The 22275-nt window shown below is 43.3% G+C and overlaps 2 protein-coding genes across 4 annotated transcripts; one reads left to right on the top strand and one right to left on the bottom strand.

Moving 5' to 3' along the window:
- The first annotated feature begins 650 nt into the window (after positions 1 to 650).
- On the top strand, positions 651 to 6914 carry LOC139365987 (calcium-binding protein 2-like). Its single transcript, XM_071103057.1, has 6 exons — positions 651 to 725; positions 5552 to 5582; positions 5726 to 5860; positions 6072 to 6181; positions 6321 to 6468; positions 6661 to 6914. The coding sequence occupies exons 1-6, from the start codon at positions 684 to 686 to the stop codon at positions 6684 to 6686; spliced, it is 492 nt and encodes a 163-aa protein (XP_070959158.1). The 5' UTR covers positions 651 to 683; the 3' UTR covers positions 6687 to 6914.
- Positions 6915 to 14363: 7449 nt separating this feature from the next.
- On the bottom strand, positions 14364 to 20337 carry LOC139366303 (zinc finger protein 771-like). 3 transcript variants are annotated; one of them, XM_071103636.1, is made up of 3 exons: positions 20046 to 20330; positions 19775 to 19890; positions 14364 to 16030 (listed from the first exon to the last, which is right to left on the bottom strand). In XM_071103636.1, the coding sequence occupies exon 3, from the start codon at positions 16023 to 16025 to the stop codon at positions 14853 to 14855; it is 1173 nt and encodes a 390-aa protein (XP_070959737.1). In that variant the 5' UTR covers positions 16026 to 16030; positions 19775 to 19890; positions 20046 to 20330; the 3' UTR covers positions 14364 to 14852. The 3 variants fall into 3 exon arrangements, with proteins under 3 accessions (XP_070959737.1, XP_070959735.1, XP_070959736.1); XM_071103634.1 differs by lacking the exon at positions 19775 to 19890 and having other exon boundaries at positions 20046 to 20337; XM_071103635.1 differs by lacking the exon at positions 19775 to 19890 and having other exon boundaries at positions 20167 to 20337.
- Positions 20338 to 22275: the final 1938 nt, after the last annotated feature.

Below are 22275 nucleotides of genomic sequence, written 5' to 3'. Positions count from 1 at the left end.
GGAGGGATAGGGATTTTTAAATCCCTTGTGTTTGTCCCCTCTAATTCTCTCTATCTCTCCTCCCTCTCTCTCTGTCTATCTCTCCCCCTCTCTCTCTGTCTGTCTGCATCTCACCCCCTACGTAGATGTAGTCATTTGAATGCTGTAACGAGCCTTGCTCTAGGGACAGAGAGGAGGAGAGAAGGAAATGGGTAGAGAGATAGGGAATTTAAGAAGGGGTCAAATTGAGAGTTGATGAGTGAGTAGGAGCGAGAGGGAGAAAGACAGAGTAATGCACGCATTAACTCTTTTCTGTTCAGACAGAAGTGGGCTTGGTTAATGTTTGTTTTAGGCGACCTTAAACGCAGATCAGGATGTTGTTTATGGGATTTTGGATCTTCTGAGTGTGGATTATAGAGGTTCTACTGTATGTTTCATCTCTGATATGAACATCACTTCAGACCACGATGTGACTGGGTGATGGGACCTCCTGGACCCCTCCTCAGAACTCTAATCTCGGGTGGGACCTTTGGAACTCCAAAGAAAGGGGGAAGAGAGAGAGAGAGAGAGAGAGAGCGAGAGAGAGAGAGAGAGAGAGAGAGAGAAAGACAGACAGAACAAATAGGAAGAAGGGAAATAGAATAGAGAGGGAGGGAAAAGAGAAGGAGGGTCAAGAGTGTTACTTCACACTGCGAGGATAGGGGATGGGAAATTGTACTAAGCCATCCATGAAAAACAAAATTAAGGTAAGAGCAGTTATTTGCTTTGCTTGCTATTTCCTTGTCTGTGTGTTTATGTGTGTAGTACCCTGAAAATATTGGCAAAATGTATTTTTTCTGCAAAGTACTCCATTTAGAATAGGTCCTGTGCATTTTTAAACAACATTGATCTGCAGGATTGTCACGACATTGATCTGAAACCATTCAACGTGATTATTCTGAACAACTCCAGCCGAGACAATCTATGACGTTTCCTTTTCACTTATATGCACAACGTCTCTGCATCTCTGTACAATGGAGATCTTTCTTTGATTATCTCCGAGCCTGATAAGCAGTATTACTCCCCAGAGATCTTTATCCTGGTGTTCCCTAAAGGGCAGGCCCAACAACCAGATCAATCTGGTACCAGACGTGGATTTTGATACTACAGTTATTCTCAAGCGCATACAAGCATTTTTTTTATTTTTATAGATCAATGTTGTTGATTTAAAAAAAAAAGTATTCTCAAGACACAGAATTCTGTGGCCCAGTGAAAAAAAACAGTAAATGCATTTTCAAAATGTAGTTGCCTTCTCAAAACTTAAATATATTCATCAACTATATGCTACCGTCACAATCGCTAATACATTACTCAAAAGAACACGACTGTCTGCAAAAAAAGATCAACACAAACATGTATTTCTCTTGAGTCTAAGCTGACAAAACAGAAAGTTAGCGTGTGTTGTTTTTGATTCTAGTGATCAAAATATTTGCTTTGCTGTCACTAAATCATGATGATCAAAACTGGAAATACAACTATCAAAAGGTGCATAATTATGGAAAATTACAATATTATTCCTGATCAAAAGGAAAATAGAAAATAAGCACACTGTGCAGGAATCCTTCATCAATATCTTCACAGTCCCAATTCCATGTAATCAGTTCTGTGCATGGGCTTAGATCTTCCATTGGCTGCAGAAACACAATCCCCAATAGAAATAAGGAAGGTGAATACAATGGCAACTGATATGAATGTCTAGGCCTCAATCCACACCACTGTAAAGCTCTATAATGGAAGGTCACAACCCACTGGGCATAGACCCCAGTTCAACATCTAGTTTTGATTCACATTTGGTTGAGCTGTCAACTAATGTGAATTCAAAGTGAAATCAACAACAAAACATTACCCATGTCATTGGATTTAGGTTCAAAGTTGGGTGAAAAAAAACTATTGGCAAATGATTTACCACGTTGATTCCACATCGTCACATAGATTTTTGGGGGGGTTGAAATGATGTGGAAACAATGTTGATTCAACCACTTTTTACATAGGGGGAATGTTTAGGAGTAACCCAAAGTCACTTAGAAGTAACTTCACTTCATTTTCTGCATCTCTGCAATGCTGTAAAAAAATCGTACAAATTTGACAGTCCCTGTTGCCTAGATCTTTCCCTATATTGTACCTTCCATTTCCAATATTGTGTAGTAGTATTTACTGATTGCCAGAAACAGTTTGCAACCTTTTCTCTTCCGATGAAAACAACATGTTAATATTCTGTAAACAAAACACTTCGCATTGAATTTTGCATTTATTGATGACAATTGTATTTACAGTTTTGTAAAGCTGGGCCTAATACAGTATATGCAATCCAGGCATAAAGACAAGAAACTTATCAGACATTCTGCAAACGTACTTAAGCATTTGATCATCGTTGGTTTGCTGTAGGTTAGTTTAACCACACTTCCAAAAAAAATGTGTACACAGGTTGAGAAAAACTGTAACTAAACACAACTCTGGTATTATCATATTGACGAGATGTAATCTGTAAGTGTGTTATGTGTGTTGAGCCTCTGAGTTGAGCAGAGTGTCTGAACACTTACCAGAATGAACGCCCCAATCCAACTCTGAGCCAAGACTGAGTCTCGGAAAACAGAACAAAGAAAGAGATAGATGAGAGAGAAAGAGTGAGAGATGGAGGGAAAGCATAGCTTCTTGTAACCAATACACAGACCAGCAGACAGAGAGCTAGACTTATTAGGCTGATGGTCTGCTGGCTGATAGGGCTTGTCATGTAGATAGAGTTAAACTTCTAAAAGTCTGACAGAGATTGCCAATCCTGTCCTGTCCTGTTTGCTGATGTAACATCGGATCTCCCTGAGGACTAGTGCTGTGGACAGCTGGCTGTCAGACCTCAGCAGACAGAGAGGGAAACAGAGTGTGAAAGCAACGACTGTTGGGTTCACTAGTTCTGGATGATTCTGGTTCTAAGGGGGCCGTCGGGCCCCTGGGGGGCAAGGGGGGGGCAGGGGGCCAGGAGGGGCCCCGGTCGGAGGGCGAGGAGGAATCGGGTGAGGACGAGGAGTTTAAGGCGCCACTGTCTGCACTGGTCCAGAACTGCACCGTGTTACACAGCATCGTGGGACCCGCCTGCATCTTCCTCAAACAGGGCTTTGCAAGCAGCCAGATCGTACGTACACACGCTAGTGAACACATACACACACATAATGAGACACATGCATGCATGCGCATACTCAATCACACACACACGTACACTTACAATTACATACTAAACTATTCACACACACACACACACTCACCCACACATCATGATCATCTTCACGTCCTTCTCACCACATAACATTCTCTCCACAATCATTTCATTTTCATCATGGGACAACCAATCAAATGTGCTATTTAAAGTACATTCTGCAGGCAGAGAGGAGTCCAACCAAACCTTGATGTGGTGTTGCACTGTGTTTATCACATACAGGGAGATTCCAAGAAGAACATCCATAGTAAAGAGAAAGACATCTACAGGGATTGTCACTCCCTATATTTCTCTGCCATCAAACAAACTCAACCTAATGACCTACTACACCAAAACAGGCACGACCTACAGTGTGTGGACGTGTGTGTGTGTGTGTGTGTGTGTGTGTCTGTAAACAATTCACATTATATGTCCAAGGGTCTTACTTACAATAAACCACCTAAATTTCCTAAAAACCCCCCACACTACCCGATAATCTGGTTACTACAGTGATTTATGTTTTGTGAAAGTATTTTACCGGGTCCATAATACAAACAATACAATGCAATCTGTGTAGATTTAGGTTCAGATATACAGTACCAGTCAAAAGCTTGGACACCCACCTCAAGGATTTTTCTTAATTTGTATTACTATTTTCAACATTGTCGAACTATGAAATAACACACATGGAATCATGTAGTAACCAAAACATTTTTAAACAAATCAAAATATATTTTACATTTTCGATTCTTCAAAGTAGCCACCCTTTGCCTTGATGACAGCTTTGCACACTCTTGGTATTCTCTCAACCAGCTTCACCTGGAATGCTTTTCCAACCATCTTGAAGGAGTTCCCATATATGCTAAGCACTTGCTGGCTGATTTTCCTTCACTCTGCGGTCCAACTCATCCAAAACCATATCAATTGGGTTGAGGTCGGGTGATTGTGGAGGCCAGGTCATCTGGTGCAGCACTCCATCAATCTCCTTCTTGGTCAAATAGCCCTTACACAGCCTGAAGGTGTGTTGGGTCATTGTCCAGTTGAAAAACAAATCATAGTCCCACTAAGCCCAAACCAGATGGGATGGTGTATCGCTGCAACATGCTGTGGTAGACATGCTAGTTAAGTGTTCCTTCAATTCTAAATAAATCACAGACAGAGTCACCAGCAAAGAACCCCCACACCATCACACCTCTTCCTCCATGCCACACATGCGGAGATCATCCGTACACCTGCTCTGCGTCTCACAAAGACACAGCGGTTGGAACCAAAAATCGCAAATTTGGACTCATCAAACCAAAGGACAGATTTCCACCGGTCTAATGTCCATTGATCAAGTTTCTTGACCCAAGCAAGTCTCTTCTTCTTATTGGTGTCCTTTAGTAGTGATTTCTTTGCAGCAATTCGGCCATGAAGGTTTGATCCACGCAGTGTCCTCTGAATTGTTGATGTTGAGATATGTCTGTTACTTGAACTCCGTGAAGCATTTATTTGGGCTGCAATCTGAGGTGCAATTAACTCTAATGAACTTATCCTCTGCAGCACAGCTAACTCTGGGTCTTCCTTTCCTGTGGTGGTCCTCATGAGCGCTGTCGTCAAGGCAAGGGGTGTTTAAAAAAAAAAATCTCAAATAGAAAACATATTTTGATTTGTTTAACACTTCTTTGGTTACTACATGATTCCATATTTGTTATTTCATAGTGATGAGGTCTTCACTATTATTCTACAATGTAGAAAATAGTAAAGATAAAGAAAAACTCTGTAATGAGTAGGTGTGTCCAAACCTTTGACTGTGTTATATCTTTAGAAGCAATGTACTAGATATAGATACTATTTAGTCTAACTTTGCAAAGCATCCTGGTTTACTCTTTCTAATAATGTGTGTCTACTGGCACGCTACATATCACATGTACCACCTCTGCTATTAATCATACCGTAACAAAAAGATGTAGATTTTATCAAGCAAAAACAAATGGCAGAATTTCTCTCTCTTCTTTTCTCTCTTCCTTTTTCTACCTTTGGCTGATTGGTTCCCATTGTCTTTGTGATTGAGGCCCATTGTGTATTTTCTAATATCAGCGCTTGAACATTTTGCGTTTGTTGATCTTTAGATTTACATCTGTGTGTTTGACGGCGGTTTTCGTATCCACATGAAAACATGCACGTACGTTGTTTGTCTTGTCGTGAGTACATGAGCAAACAGATCTTGTCGTCGTCATACGTCTCGTGGGGTTGTGATGTAGCGCGTGTGTGTGTGCGTGTGTGTGTTTGTGATGCGATGTGTGTGTGTGTGTTCATGTGCCACCACCAGTCTGCTTATGTGAGTCCCTCTGCTACCTCCAACAGGACAGGGACCTACGACCAGAGGAGATTGAAGGTAGATTTCCCCTTTCTATCTCACACAGTCAGAATCGTACCATGACATGTCAATCTACATTCTCTAATTCTTACCCTGTGTGTGTACTTGTATGTTTGTGTGTGTGTGCGTGCGTGCATACGCGTGTGCCTGTGTGTTTGCAGAGCTTCGCGAGGCGTTTGTGGAGTTTGACAGGAAGAAGAATGGTTATGTCAGCTACAAGGACCTGGGAGAGTGCATGAGGACCATGGGCTACATGCCCACAGAGATGGAGCTCATCGAGCTGGGCCAGTCCATCTGTGAGTTGGATGTCATCATCACGAGACAGAGGAAACCACCGAGTCATGGAATATCTGAAACTCTTGAGTGCTATGGCGGAATTTAGGTTGATTATTGCAATGAATTATGAACCAAGGAAACACAAAATCAAGGATTATTTAGGCAATGAAAGACATATTGTCCATATTGTAACCATGAGTAATAGTAGTAATGTTTTTATCTGGTCTGTAGGTGGCGGCAAACTAGACTTTGAGGACTTTGTGGAGCTGATGGGCCCAAAGATGCTGGCAGAGACAGCAGACATGATCGGAGTGAAAGAACTGAGAGATGCATTCAAGGAGGTCTCTCTCTCTCTATCTCTCAGATTGTGTGGGTTGAAAGCTGACAGAGATGGTTGCTGTCTTTCTCAATGTGAGTAACTGTCACTATAGCCTCCTTTCTCTCTCTGTCTCTCTCTCTCTCTTTCTCTCTCACACACAGTTTGATGCTAACAGTGATGGTCAGATCAGTATAATGGAACTGAGGGAGGCCATGAAGAAGCTGATGGGAGAACAGCTGACCAACAGAGAGATCGACGAGATCCTCCGAGACGTGGATCTCAACCAGGACGGACTGGTCGACTTTGAGGGTGAGAGATGTGTGTGTGTGTGTGTGTGTGTGTGTGTGTGTGTGTGTGTGTGTGTATGCATACTCAACTTCAGTACTGATTTATATTTGTTAGAAGCAGTGGTGGGTTTTCTGTCGGTCTGTGTATGGGATAATCATGTCTCCTTTTCATTTAAATCTCTGTCATTATCTCTCTCTCTCTCTCTTTTCAAAGAATTTGTTCGAATGATGTCACGCTGAGATAACCATATGGTTGTTGTGCAACAACTGGAAAAGGTACCACTACGTTTGTAGTGAACAACTAACTGGAAAAGGGACCACTACATTTGTAGTGAAGAACTGGAAAAGGGACCACTACATTTGTAGTGAACATTCTTGTTCTACTGACTGGACCTCGGTTTGTTATTTTTTGTTAAGCAGCACTTAAATTGAGTGAACACTTAATAGTAGTTCTACAAATCTTGTAACTCAAGCTGTGACAGTTAAATTGAACATTGATTGGTTGTAACATATCAAAATCCTAATGCTTGGCTATCTCTTATCTTTTTAAAGGGTCTTTTTTTTAAGTGAATGTTTTTACTCTGATTGTATGTGTGTTCAAAGGTTTAACCTCGTTTGTAAAATGTGACGTTATTTTCAAATAAAAAGTTGTCTGTGTTGTTTTTATGTGTTATCTTAAATGTAATAATTTCTAAGAAAATGTTCGACTAATTCATTTATTGATGATCAATTGATAATAAAACTAGACACATTTTAATGCAACGTAAGACTAAATAGGGACAGGAATTTAGTTAATGAAAATTATAATTCATTAATTAATCTTCTGTTCAAGGCAAAGAACACACGGTGGCTTTGGAAAAGATTAGTTTCAACCAATTCAACTGAGCAATTTTATGAACTTCTATGACAATGGAAAAAAATGGAACCAAGTCAAATGTGGTTTCCATATGTTTGATAATTCCATTTATTCCATTGCAGCCATTACACAATAAGCCATCCTCCTATAGCTCCTCCCACCAGCCTCCTCTGCTATGCATATGCAAAGACACTATGTTTATGAGCAGCACTGTGGCAAGTTTGTGTCCGGGCTGATCACCTTGAGCTGCTGGGTGTAACAGAAATAAATCAGAGAAAGGGTCGTAGTTCATATGGTGCATGGACACGAACCGAAGCGTAATTGAATGGAACCAACAGAGAGCTGAACGTTTTCAGCCACGAAGGGAGTAGAACAGAGTTGAGTTTGGGGGTCATTTCTCTATGTGTGGCCACTGCTCATGCTCTCAAAATGTTGGCGCCCGGAGAATACACATTTCCAAGGTGAGCAGGATGATTATGAGATGGAGTTACGTTGGACTGACACTGGGCCGCAAGCAAAGTCAGGAGAAGAGGAATGTTGGGACAGAGACACAGAGAGATGGATTTCTGAGGAGGAATGGAGGGGAAAAAAAGAGGAAGAGGAAAGTATGAGGAAAGCAGGGGTTGGATTTGTATTTGAGGAAGATGGTGGTAAAAATGGAGATGGGGTGAAGAAGAAGAGTGGTGTGAAGTGAAAACAGATTGAGCAGTGCACCAGACCGAGTTCTGGAGGTGAAAAGGAAGTGAATGATGGAGAGTTAAGTGAGGTAGAAGGTGTGGTGAAGAGCTCAGAACCCGAGCCTGACATGATAAAGAAGAATCTGGTCCAGTAGGATTTACATTTTTTGAGAAAGTGTATCCTTGTCTTTTGGCAGAGCCATTTGTGTTTTCAGGGTGGGTGAGAAAGGAGTTGGGTGCAGTTGAGTCAGTGAAGGCAACCTGTAGTGGACTTGTGATATTTGTTTGTATTCTTCTGACCAGAGGGAGTGGGCGCTCCGTGTCACGCAACTTGAGTCAAGGTCTGTTTCTTGCTTTGTTTGCTCTAAGGAACAGAGCACCATTGAAATTAGTGTTTTCTGGGGTAGCATTAAGTATGGAGATGGAGCAATTGAAGTTGAAGATTCGTGGCATTTGTGATGCCTGCCGTTTGGTGCTAAGTAGACCTGGTGGTGAGTGTGGTGAAACAGAGGAGTCACTGTCGGTCCTGTGTCAACTGTAGGGGTGCCCACGTTGCTGGGGATCAGATGTGTCTGGTGAGAGAGAGGCAGGTTGAGATGGCTAGAGTCAGAGTAGTGCAGAAGGTGACGAATGCTGAGGCAGTGAAGAAAGTAGGAGGATGGGTCAAGGGTGAGGGATCCTGAGAGGATCCCTGTGAGTAGTAGATCTGTGCCAGCACAGAGGGATAGGCCAACAAGCGATATATGCATCAGTATGGTTGGCTTCTTAGCGTTCATAGGTTATCAACTGTAGCAGAAATGGAACGTAAATCACCGAAAATAGATGTTGTAGTGGCAGCTGCAGAGAAGTATTGGGTATACAAAATTTGATTTCAGAAAAGTTACAGGGTGTGCTGACTGGTGGTGTCCCGTACTCCCAGGCCATTGGCATGGTGCAGGAGCAGACAGGGTCAGTAGTGGAATGGTAGTGGAATGGGGTAGTGTGTTTTTAAGGTTAGTTGTTTTATATTTGCATATATATATATATATATATATATTGTGGGATTTAGTTTATTTATTTTTCCACTTTCCCCTTTTTGTATCACTAAGTAAAATGGATTTATATTATAGTTCAGTTGGGGGCGGTAATGCAACATGTTGGATGCCAACCTCCGTTTTAATCCAAAGAAGAAGAAGAAGCATTTTCATTCAACAAGTTACTGGTAATGGCGGTGCCGACGACAAAAGTGTTTTATCAAAGAAAGGCAGCGCAGAAACTGTGGTTTCACTCATTTATAGGGGTCTAAACGACTGATGGATGAGAAATTCATTGTTAAAGCATACATTACCTCATTTAAATGGCAATGATGCCATCAAAGACACTGGAAGCACAACGGTCAAAGCTACCGTCATACCACAATCGGGCCTCGATAACATGCAATATTTTGAAAGCCATATGTAAGATTGCATAGACATTTCACGAAATCCTGTCATGGTTGAATAACAGTGTGGCCCAATTTGTCAGAGTGCCGAGAAGGAGTCTGAGATGGGCAAACCGGAAGACCTGCGGGGAGACTGAACCTGGGAGCCTTCTCGGCTCATTCACAGACCAGCTGCGATACCAAATACAAACCATGTTCCAGGTGATGCTGCGCGTGGTACATTTGTCATTTAATTTCTCTGAATTGTTCTGTTTTCTTTTACAGAATATAACTGAATGATACAACATAACATGTTACGGAATTACTTCGCTAACGTTAGCTACTGTAATTACATCTCTCCACTGTAGGTCTAATGCAGGCGGTCCAAGAGAAGAAGCAGAGCGATGAGGAGGACACTCTGGAGTTTGATGAAGAGGTGACAGCTGTATCTTGTTTCGTGAATGCAGCGCAAGACTTGGGGGTATGAGCTCACTATGGTAAACGTCAAGCTTGACAATCATCTTCAGGGAGGCATGTAAAGGTGTGGAGGCCAGCCAGCGACCATCCAGCCGGGGCACCCTGGAGCTAGCTAATCCCAGAAAGGAGGACCTGGGGCTGGGTGATGATCAGGAGGAGCTGGGGGATGATCAGGAGGAGCTGGGGGAGGAGGGCCTGGAGACCAGGGCAGAAGGGACAACCTAACTGTTCACAGTACTGCAAGAACTTCAGTAAGGAGTGGGTCCTGCGCCGCCATCTTAGAAGACGCAGAGTGAGGCCAAAGGAGGAAGGGTCTGGCCTCCCACCTGCTGACTCATAGTAGTGCCAAAGCCTACGCCTGCAATGTGTGTGACCAGCGCTTTACACACCCCAAATCTCTCAGCAAGCACCGCCGCCAACACAGCATCGTCAAGCCCTACGGCTGACCTCAATGCCCCAACCTCTTCTACCGCATCGAGTGGCTCAACAGCCACCTACGCATCCATGGAGAGAGGCAAGAACGCGCCCCACCCAAGCCTAAACTGTTCATGTGTACTGACGGTGGTAAGGCTTTTTCCATTCCGGTACAGCAGGCCGTTCATGAGAGCACACACACTGGGAAGCGAGCCTTCGAGCCTTTTCCCCCCTCTATTTGCCACAAACGGCTTCTCCACGTGGAGGTACTGGGCGGTCACCAGATGACACAACAGGTGGACCAGACGTTTCTTTGCCCACACTGCTCCAAGGGCTTCCGCTGCGCCAAGCACCCACCGCTGCAGCCTCTGTATCACGACCTTCCACATGCCCAACGAGCTCTGTCACCAGCTGGAGCGCGCACACCCCTGCCCCTACGGCGGGAAGAGCTTCAAGGCGGACTATGGGGTCATGCTGCACTGCCAAACACACAACGACGAGTGCCCGTACCCATGTGAACTCTGCTCTTTGAGTTTCAAGCGGACGCATCTCCTGGCATCCCACAATCTCACTCACACTGGAGATCGCCATGTACAGTGCCTTGCGAAAGTATTCGGCCCCCTTGAACTTTGCGACCTTTTGCCACATTTCAGGCTTCAAACATAAAGATATAAAACTGTATTTTTTTGTGAAGAATCAACAACAAGTGGGACACAATCATGAAGTGGAACGACATTTATTGGATATTTCATTTTATTGGATATTACTTTTTTAACAAATCAAAAACTGAATAATTGGGCGTGCAAAATTATTCAGCCCCTTTACTTTCAGTGCAGCAAACTCTCTCCAGAAGTTCAGTGAGGATCTCTGAATGATCCAATGTTGACCTAAATGACTAATGATGATAAATACAATCCACCTGTGTGTAATCAAGTCTCCATATAAATGCAACTGCACTGTGATAGTCTCAGAGGTCCGTTAAAAGCGCAGAGAGCATCATGAAGAACAAGGAACACACCAGGCAGGTCCGAGATACTGTTGTGAAGAAGTTTAAAGCCGGATTTGGATACAAAAAGATTTCCCAAGCATTAAACATCCCAAGGAGCACTGTGCAAGCGATAATATTGAAATGGAAGGAGTATCAGACCACTGCAAATCTACCAAGACCTGGCCGTCCCTCTAAACTTTCAGCTCATACAAGGAGAAGACTGATCAGAGATGCAGCCAAGAGGCCCATGATCACTCTGGATGAACTGCAGAGATCTACAGCTGAGGTGGGAGACTCTGTCCATAGGACAACAATCAGTCGTATATTGCACAAATCTGGCCTTTATGGAAGAGTGGCAAGAAGAAAGACATTTCTTAAAGATATCCATAAAAAGTGTTGTTTAAAGTTTGCCACACGCCACCTGGGAGACACACCAAACATGTGGAAGAAGGTGCTCTGGTCAGATGAAACCAAAATTGAACTTTTTGGCAACAATGCAAAATGTTATGTTTGGCGTAAAAGCAACACAGCTGAACACACCATCCCCACTGTCAAACATGGTGGTGGCAGCATCATGGTTTGGGCCTGCTTTTCTTCAGCAGGGACAGGGAAGATGGTTAAAATTGATGGGAAGATGGATGGAGCCAAATACAGGACCATTCTGGAAGAAAACCTGATGGAGTCTGCAAAAGACCTGAGACTGGGACGGAGATTTGTCTTCCAACAAGACAATGATCCAAAACATAAAGCAAAATCTACAATGGAATGGTTCAAAAATAAACATATCCAGGTGTTAGAATGGCCAAGTCAAAGTCCAGACCTGAATCCAATCGAGAATCTGTGGAAAGAACTGAAAACTGCTGTTCACAAATGCTCTCCATCCAACCTCACTGAGCTCGAGCTGTTTTGCAAGGAGGAATGGGAAAAAATTTCAGTCTCTCGATGTGCAAAACTGATAGAGACATACCCCAAGCGACTTACAGCTGTAATCGCAGCAAAAGGTGGCGCTACAAAGTATTAACTTAAGGGGGGCTGAATAATTTTGCACGCCCAATTCTTCAGTTTTTGATTTGTTAAAAAAGTTTGAAATATCCAATAAATGTCATTCCACTTCATGATTGTGTCCCACTTGTTGTTGATTCTTCACAAAAAAATACAGTTTTATATCTTTATGTTTGAAGCCTGAAATGTGGCAAAAGGTCGCAAAGTTCAAGGGGGCCGAATACTTTCGCAAGGCACTGTAAATGTGTGAGCTGTGCCAGCGTAAGTTCTCTCGGCCTACTGGTCTGCAGATCTCTGGAAGTTACACCAGAGTGAGAAGCCATACAGACTTCCCTAACCTGGCCCTCCTGGAGGCACACAACCGCACTTCTCACCCTGACCCCCTACAGACGAAGCAGGCTGAGGTACTGATTCAGGGCCGCAGGTGCCACAAGATTCGACCACGACCAGAGGGGGGAGAGAGAGACCTGTCCACTTCCCCTGCCCTACCCAAACAAGGGGAACCCCCAACACAGCAGGCAGCACCTGGTCAGGTTTTGTATCGGGGTTACAATTAAACGGGGGGGGTATCATGATTGTGCGCACCCAACAACCTGACACACTTCCTATCCAGTCACCTGCCACTGCCGTATTCCCCGCCCCCATGACGAGCCAGACCACAACCACACCAGCAGGACCCCTCAAACTACAGATGCCACTTACACCAAACACATCTACCACCACGTTGCAACACAAGCCACCAAACCTAGACAGAAAGCTACCCCACCCAGACCCAGGAGGCTTCGCAAATCTGAGAACAAGAACACGCCGTCAGTCAAAAACCCAGAACCACCTCCACAACATGACCTTACTGCTAGGGTCAGCACTAAAGGTCAAGGGTCATCTCAGTCCGAGACAGCAGGGCAGCCAGTGACTGAAACTACTCCTAATTCTGCCACCAAATCCAACAGCAAGTCCTTTACCAAAGTTCCGGTCCTGACCTGAGCACAGCCCAATAAGAGAGTGAGCCTGCGGCCCCAGGAAAGATCACAGCCAACAGCAGAGCCTCTAGTAGACTTGAGGCAGGACTAGAAGCAGGATCAGGGAAAGGGGTAGAGGAAGAGGGGCAGATGGGAAGAGAGGGAGAGATTATGTATCTGTAGTGAGACTCCTGACTATAGCTCCAAAACCAGTTGTAAAGATGTAGGATCTTAATTTGATCACTTTTGGTGGCAAACTTGTAGTGTATTTAAGGAAACAAAAAGGCAAATGTTTGTAATTTCCACTTTAAAATGTCAGACTTGATTTGCCAAAATTTGCAAAAAATGTCAGCCCCTACAAAAATTGTCCATTATTTATAATCCACATAATAATTCACATTTCCTGTTGCTGCAGAATTATTTTCCTGCTGTAGAAAACTGGCTCAAATTAAGATCCTACATCTGTTATTGTACAGGCTCTCTGAGTGAGGACTGACTGCTTTTTAGGGCGGATCCTCTGCGTGTTTTGGTGTTTGGATGGGTATGACCGGTTGGATACGTTTGACAACTCGGGGTGGAAGGAAGGACAAACAGGACAAAACGGGGAGAGACCAATATTGAACTCTTTTTGTTTTCCGTTGCAAAATGTTCTGCTACGGTATGCACTAATTAATATACGACCCAACTCCCTACTGATCTACTTTTAGACAATGTATGACCCTTTACGTGACTGTTTCAAATAAAGTATCTCATTTTTGTCTGAAGCTTATGCACTGATTAATTCCACTTTTCTCTGGTACCTCGCTCCTCACTTGTGGTTGTGTAGATCCATAAATCATAAAACCTTTATTCTCTTTCAGTGTGTACCTTGTTCTAGGAGTGTATAGGCAAGTTACCTTTACCTTGTGGCCATGGGAAACAACATTTAGGCCAGGATTCAATGCAAGTGGTGTTATAGCGCAGCCCCCTAGACAGAAGCCGACAATGTGCTTTTCAAAAGGCACTTATGAAAAAATGCTGTGCATCTCAGGTCAAGCGTAAACTGCACTTTAAAGTCGCTTATAGTGGACCCTATAACGTGCACTGCGCTATAACATGCACTGAATCCAGGCCTTAGACTTAAGAAACACACACATACACAGTTCTTAATCCATGATTGTTTACTTTAACAGTGAAGTACAGATCATCACATTCACAAAGCACTTCTCTCACTCATAAAGGCACTCACGGAGAAAGCCCTCTAAGGGAGAACAAACTTTAAATTCAGTTATCCATTTCCATTTGTCATTTAACTGAGTCTTGCAAAAATAAAATGACTGAAAATATATATTTTTTAGGTATTGATAGGAAGTAAAATACAAAATATAGACTATCTATTATATTGATTTTTCTACACAGCTTCTCAGTTCATACGCACGGTTTTTCATAATGTCCTTATTTTCTCTCGAATCATGAAACTTCCCACCCCCTAATGCTGCGAAAAATACCTTCAGTAAGGAATCACCGAACTCTCCCAGCGAGCTCTCTAGTCACCGGCCGTTAAGTCGCCATTCATATTTGATAGTTTGATCGCTGGAGGCCGTACTTGCTGAAACGGGACTGTAATTGTAGGAACCTTTTTCATTTATAAAATGTCATGTTTTTCTTGTTGCAGAGCAGGCTCCAGATCTGATGTGGCGATCCAGACCTCCTTTCTCTATGTAGGTCTTCCCACAGTCTTCACATTCGGACTTGGGCATACTGCCGTGGATGTGGGCCCTGTGCCTGCTGAGATTCCCCCTCTCTGAGAACCCCCTGCCGCAGTCTGGACAGAGGTGGGGCCTTTCCCCCGAGTGGATCAGCATGTGTTTACGCATGTTCCCACTGTCGTTGAAGCGTTTGTCGCATCTGGGGCAGGGAAACGGCTTCTCCCCGCTATGAGTGCGAATGTGCCTCTCTCGGTCACGGCGGGATATGAAGGCCTTCCCGCACTCCTGGCAGGAAAAGTTTTTGGGCTTCTTTTTGAGTTCTGGAAACAAGGAGACACCACCTCTACCTCCCTCTCTAACTCTTTTGCCTCGACTTCGTGACGATGATGTTCTTTTCCTGTGCCACAGTGGGGACGCCTCTCGAAGAGCGGGGATGTCAGCATCTGGGTCGTCCTGGAGGGTCTGGGGGTCGGCAGGGGCCCAGGTGGGGTCCTCTTCACCCTCCTTGTCGTCTGACTCTGAGTCGGAGCCCAGGATGGAAGAAAGGGAGCGGCTAGCGGACTCAAAGCCCCGTCGACGCTGAGACTCACCCAGGGCCTCGTCGTCCTCCACGGGGGCTAGCCAGTCTCCAGGGCCCTGGTCCTCCTGTACCTCTGGTTCCGTCTCATCTTCCTCCCTACTCACAGGACTGGAGCCTGCAGCTGCCGAGGGCTGAGAGGGGGCCTGAAGCTTAGGGAGACAGGAATTCTTTGGATGGAACACTCCTCCAGACTTCTTCAGCTCAGCTTTCTCCTCCTCTCGGGCTGTACATGATTGGCTGGCTGGGTCGTGAAGCTCAAGTGTCATTGGTTTAGAGTCAGGAATCTCCTTGTCTTCACTCTCCTTTTTGGTAAGTAATAAAAGGGGCGTGACTGTGGTCTCATACTCCTCCTCTTTGATGTGCGTTGGCCTCGGAGGCTCAGGGTTCGTAACAAATAATTCTGTACGCTCCTGTTTGACACATGAGGTAGGGAGGGATTCCTGACCTCTGGAGACCAGTTCGACCTCGGAATGTTCCGTTTTGGGCAGAATTCTTTGGGGTGACCCTGGTCCGTGTGAGCTGTCCATCTCCCAGGCCATCACCACTAGGACAAAACAAATGGTATTAGAACACATGACATAAGCATCTTGTTTACATTTCATAACCACAATCAGCTGTCAATCTTTTTTATTTATTTAACCTTTATTCAAATGGTGGAGCTCAGTTTGTTTTGCATGGCCAGATTACCAGGTTGGGTGGAGATTTCACTTAAAGGCCAATGGAATGGTCAAAAATGTGCAACTCCGCCCACACGGGACAGAGCCTGCAAAACAAACTCTACCTTTGTAGAAAACTTGTGGTAGCACAAAGTATGTATATAAACCAGTGGAGGCTGCTGAGGGGAGAACAGCCCATATTAATAGCCGGAACAGAGCAAATGTAATGGCATCAAACACCTGGAAACCATGTGTTTTATGTATTTGATACCATTCCACTGATTCCGCTCGAGTCCTTATCACAAGCCCATTCTCCCCAATTAAAGTGCCACCAACCTCCTGTGATATAAACCAGTGTTGGGTTCAAGACCACCTAAAACCAAGACCGGAGCGAATCAAGACCGAGACTTGGAGGGGGACGAGAGGTTTGAGACAGTCAAGACCAGAAAAACGTGAGTTCAATTCAAGACCATGACTGTAATTTTGTCAAAGGCATTTGACATTCAACATTTTGGAGTGACAGTTGAATCAACCAATTACATTGTACATGGGATGATTTTACAAAACGTATGGAAGGCCAAAAGGTCACTGTGCAATAGCGAGCAGTAGTTTTACCACGGTCTAGCGAGCTAGCTTTTGTTGTAGGATAGTTTGCAGCGGCTGCAGCAGGTGTTATCGAAGAGGATGTTGTTGCTAATTTGTTAGCTTCCCCCTTTAAAATAATAACTTTCAACATGAAGTTAAGTTTGAAATGATCATCTGGTGAGTGGAACTGTGTTTTCTATTGCAGCGCGCTTGCTGTTGTTAGCCATCTCTTTGAAAATAACTTGTGCGTGAAACATTATTTCATTTAAACTTTAGATCACGGGATACTTTGTGTGTTGAGCGTGAAATGTTTTTTTTTGTGCAATGGTAAGTAATAGTTGTACATTTCGATTGGGAAATGCTTAGCCTAATGGTTTTGTTTTTGTATTCTTATGATTGGGACCTACTGGCTTAATATGTCAGAGTGAATGGACCATCAGCCCTATGCAGTGGTGCCTGACGAAGTGGGTCCTGTGTGACAGAATTGCACCACTTTGTTAAATATCTAAAATCACACTTTAAATAAATGTTTAAAAAGGACACAAATGTGATGTTCTAAGTCCATAACAATGCTTAAACCACATCAGGAGACTATTTTTTAGGTCTGGGAAAAATCTAAAAAATATATTGTTGCCCTTTAAATCAATTGAGCAAAACAAATGCTTTCCCCATTGATACAAATCAGCATTACATCATTTTGTCAGGTAGGCAAGTCAACATTTAATTGGAAAGGTTTTTTGGGAAAGCCTTTATAAATGTTCATGCAAACAGCGTATGATGACTGAATTGCGCATCGTAAATAGCCTACTAACCAAGACTATGGACTAAACTTTTTCAATACCTGGTTTGCATACCCATTGTTGCCTTAGTGAGCACTTACTGCTATATATCAAGAATTGAAATGTCTTTCCTACCCTACCGGCTACCAATGTAATTATTCTGTGAGCTGCTCCATGCAAAAACGAGTTGGGAGCTGCGCGCTCTTGCTGCCTGCAGATTATATTCTGCGGAAGCTAGGATATGTGTAATGCGCGCATGTGCATGTATTTCACGTGCTTTGCGATTGTGTAGGCAATTTTGTGCATGATTTCTCTATTGTACTACATCATTAATACGCTGTATACCTCCAGTACACTACTTTGATATGCAACCAAAGGGATTAAGAAGTGAGTTTAGGCAATGCCCACTGAAAACCCCTTACAAAATGATTGCAGTTTTGAAACTGCGGTCAACTGTGGTATTTTGGACACAGTAATTGCAGATTAACTGCAGTTATACTGCACTCTGACTGCAATATTTTTTCATAAGGGACAAAGTTGGTATGGGGCGTATACCTGCATATAGCCTCCACTACATCATTGGCCCTTTGTGTTTGACAAAAGTGCACTCTCCTACATGAGTGACCTGGTATTACGGTTGTTGTCCTTTCAGCATCACCAGCCTGTCACACACTGAAGGCCTAGGGGTCCAATAGGTTCGCCACTGCGCAAACATGTTTACTATAGATATAAAGATTATTAGAATTTCTCCCTGTCTCCCCTTACTAATAGTAAGCACGCAACTTAGTCAACCATTTACCCCACTCTTCCCTACCATAGTCAAGGAAATCCAGACAAACTTTGAGGATATTTTTCAATGCAAGTAAAGTACAGTAATGTTACAAGTAAAGTAGGAATCCCAGGTTTCAATAGGCAACAAGATATTGTTTCAAAAAAGGAGTGCATATATTTGGCCTGGCAAAGCGTTTTTATGCGCTGACTGAATGGAAGCTGTTAATGGTGGTCTTTTTACTCCGCTGGTCTGAAATTACAAGTCCTCACTGTCCGAGACCAGGTAAAAATGTATCTGACACAGAGAGAAGACCAAGTAAAAATGTATCTGACAACTAGACAAGACCAAGACACTCAATGTGTAGTACTACAACACTGATATAAACCCTGGAATGCTGATTAAATGTATTGTCCAATGAGAGGCTTTGAAGACACCGGTCGGCCATATTGTCACTCTCAGAAGAAGTGGTCCTCCATCGGAATGAATGGAACTCAGTACAGTATTTCAATTAAATGTTTCAAGGACAAAATTACATGTATACTGAACAAAAAAATAAACAAAACATGCAACAATTTCAAAGATTTTACAGAGTTACAGTTCATAAGAGGAAATCAGTCAATTGATTAGGCTCTAATCTATGGATTTCGCATGACTAGGAATACAGATATCCATCTGTTGGTCACATAAACCTTGCAATTGTGTTTGTTGTCCGTAGCTTATGCCTACCCATACCACAACCCCACCACCATGGGGGCAGCAAAGCGCTCGCCCACAGGACTCCATAAACATGGTCTGTGGTTGTAAGGCCGGTTGGAGGTACTGCCAAATTCTCTAAAATGACGTTAGAGGTGGCTTATGGTAGAGAAATTAACATTAAATTATCTGGCAACAGTTCTGGTGGACATCCTTGCAGTCAGGATGCAAATTGTACGCTCCCTCAACTTGAGACATTTGTGGCATTGTGTTGTGTGACAACACCGCACATTTTAGAGAAGCCTTATTGTCCCCAGCACAAGGTGCACCTGTGTAATGATTATGCTGTTTAATCAGCTTCTTGATATGCCACACCTGTCAGGTGGATGGATTATCTTGGCAAAGGATAAATGCTCACTAACTGGGATGCAAACACATTTGTGCATACATTTTTGAGAGAAATAAGCTTTTTGTGCACTTAGAACATTTCTGGGATCTTTTTTTCAGCTCATGAAACATGGGACCAACACTTTACATGTTGCGTTTATATTTTTGTTCAGGTATTTAAGTATTTTTGTTGTTGTAGTGGGGACATTAACATTAGTAATCAATAAAAAATGTGCTCATATAAAATCATTTACAATTATGCATTAAGGTGTCTGTAATATAAAAACGAATGTAGACGTTAATAATATGTTTTACAATGGTGAGGAAGTGCGAAAAGGGAGGCACGCACGTTGGTTTGAACACAGCGCCCCCAATCAGTATTCTAGTGTATATATAAATATTTGGGTGAGACTCACATGGTTCTGGCTTCAAGTGGACTAGTTGTGAATTATAGAAAACGCACTTTCTCCGCGTCTTGCTGAGGCTGCCGAGAGAGGGCGGGGTCTTCTAACAACATCCAAATTGCGTGGAACTGCGCGGAAAATTAGTAAAGTTGTAAACTACTATTATCGCGCATGTACTTAATTTACTAATACGACAGAAAGCCATAACCGTTGTATATTTGTCATAATGTCGCTTAGCTAAATGTTTAGAAACTGCTAGTAAAATAGTTTATTCTTGACTCACCGCATCGTCAATTGACCTTGTTTTGATCAGCTGGAAGATAGTCTGTTGACTTGTTAGTTGCTGGCTAGCTAGATTGCAAAAAAAGTCCACACGAGAAGCATCAAGCGTAAATAAAACTGACCAGATCCGCATGACGAAACCACATGTCAAAGTTGATTGTTATTGTTTCCAGTGAATGGTTAGCTATCAAATTCCAGGATTTGTGAACCTTCCGAAGCCATGAACATTCCGGAAACGATACTGTTTGGTGGGTGGACACGAACCAGAGAGGAAGAGGAAGAGGCCCAACTCCGCAAAAAAAAAAGTCTCCCTCCAGCAGGTAGCGTTGTTTCGCCCACCAAGCAAGGAGTTTTTGTGTGGAGTGTCGAATTCGGCATCAACAACAAAATAATGGCTTATTTTCTACTTGAGGTTTATTTGATTGGATTAGAAGTTAGTAATGGTTAAATTGCTACGAGTGTACTGATATAAATGAGACACGTGACAAACCGGCAACTGAGAAAAAAAACTATTTCGTAGTTGTCTCGAGATGGTTATGCATATTCATGTGATGAGGCTAGTAGCATCTCTATTGAATACAAGCGTTTGACGTGGAACAACCTCATCGAATATTCAAAAAATATTTACAATAATGAGATGTATCCACCAATCCTAAGAAAGGATGGGTGGGAGCTAGACAACCCGCTGTGCCCTTTTGTGGACAACGTCTCCCATTAGGGCGGAGAGACATGTATCTTGTCAGTATATCCAACATCTTTGCTGGGCTTTCTTCGTCTTTGGTATCATGGCGTTCGCTCACTTTGTTTGTGCATGCCGCCACCTACTGTACGGTAGTGTGTGGTCGATCACGTTACATTTTGTGACGCAACAATTTAAAAGGAAGTAGGAAAGGACAAAATCGCACCACCAACTAACCCTATGTCTATATATCAATATTTTAATAAATAATACGAAGAGCCCCACCTATTTTGAGCACCACCTGTTTAGCATGTTATTTTGGCATTAATACATGTCACATATTAAAAATGTAATCTAGAATCGGCTTCCTATTTCGCAACAAAGCATCCTTCACTCATGCTGCCAAACATACCCTCATAAAACTGACGATCCACGACTTCGGCAATGTCATTTACAAAATAGCCTCCAATACTCTACTCAACAAATTGGATGCAGTCTATCACAGTGCCATCCGTTTTGTCACCAAAGCCCCATATACTACCCACCACTGCGACCTGTACGCTCTCGTTGGCTGGCCCTCGCTTCAGATTCGTCGCCAAACCCACTGGCTCCAGGTCATCTACAAGTCTATGCTAGGTAAAGCCCCGCCTTATCTCATCTCACTGGTCACCATAGCAGCACCCACCCATAGCACGCGCTCCAGGAGGTACAGTGGGGCTAAAAAGTATTTAGTCAGCCACCAATTGTGCAAGTTCTCCCACTTAAAAATATGAGAGAGGCCTGTAATTTTCATCATAGGTACACTGCAACTATGACAGACAAAATGAGGGGGAATAATCCAGAAAATCACATTGTAGGATTTTTAATGAATTTATTTGCAAATTATGGTGGAAAATAACTATTTGGTCAATAACAAAAGTTTATCTCAATACTTTGTTATATACCCTTTGTTGGCAATGACAGAGGTCAAACGTTTTCTGTAAGTCTTCACAAGGTTTTCGCACACTGTTGCTGGTATTTTGGCCCATTCCTCCATGCAGATCTCCTCTAGAGCAGTGATGTTTTGGGGCTGTTGCTGGGCAACACGGACTTTCAACTCCCTCCAAAGATTTTCTATGGGGTTGAGATCTGGAGACTGGCTAGGCCACTCCAGGATCTTGAAATGCTTCTTACGAAGCCACTCCTTCGTTGCCCGGGCGGTGTGTTTGGGATCAATGTCATGCTGAAAGACCCAGCCACGTTTCATCTTCAATGCCCTTGCTGATGGTAGGCTTTGTTAACTTGGTCCCAGCTCTCTGCAGGTCATTCACTAGGTCCCCCCGTGTGGTTCTGGGATTTTTGCTCACCGTTCTTGTGATCATTTTGACCCCACGGGGTGAGATCTTGCGTGGAGCCCCAGATCGAGGGAGATTATCAGTGGTCTTGTATGTCTTCCATTTCCTAATAATTGCTCCCACAGTTGATTTCTTCAAACCAAGCTGCTTACCTATTGCAGATTCAGTCTTCCCAGCCTTGTGCAGGTCTACAATTCTGTTTCTGGTGTCCTTTGACA

The sequence above is a fragment of the Oncorhynchus clarkii genome, chromosome 14 (genome assembly GCF_045791955.1).
Source record: "Oncorhynchus clarkii lewisi isolate Uvic-CL-2024 chromosome 14, UVic_Ocla_1.0, whole genome shotgun sequence".
NCBI classification, from domain to species: domain Eukaryota; kingdom Metazoa; phylum Chordata; class Actinopteri; order Salmoniformes; family Salmonidae; genus Oncorhynchus; species Oncorhynchus clarkii.
This window is presented reverse-complemented; position numbering and strand designations above follow the sequence as displayed.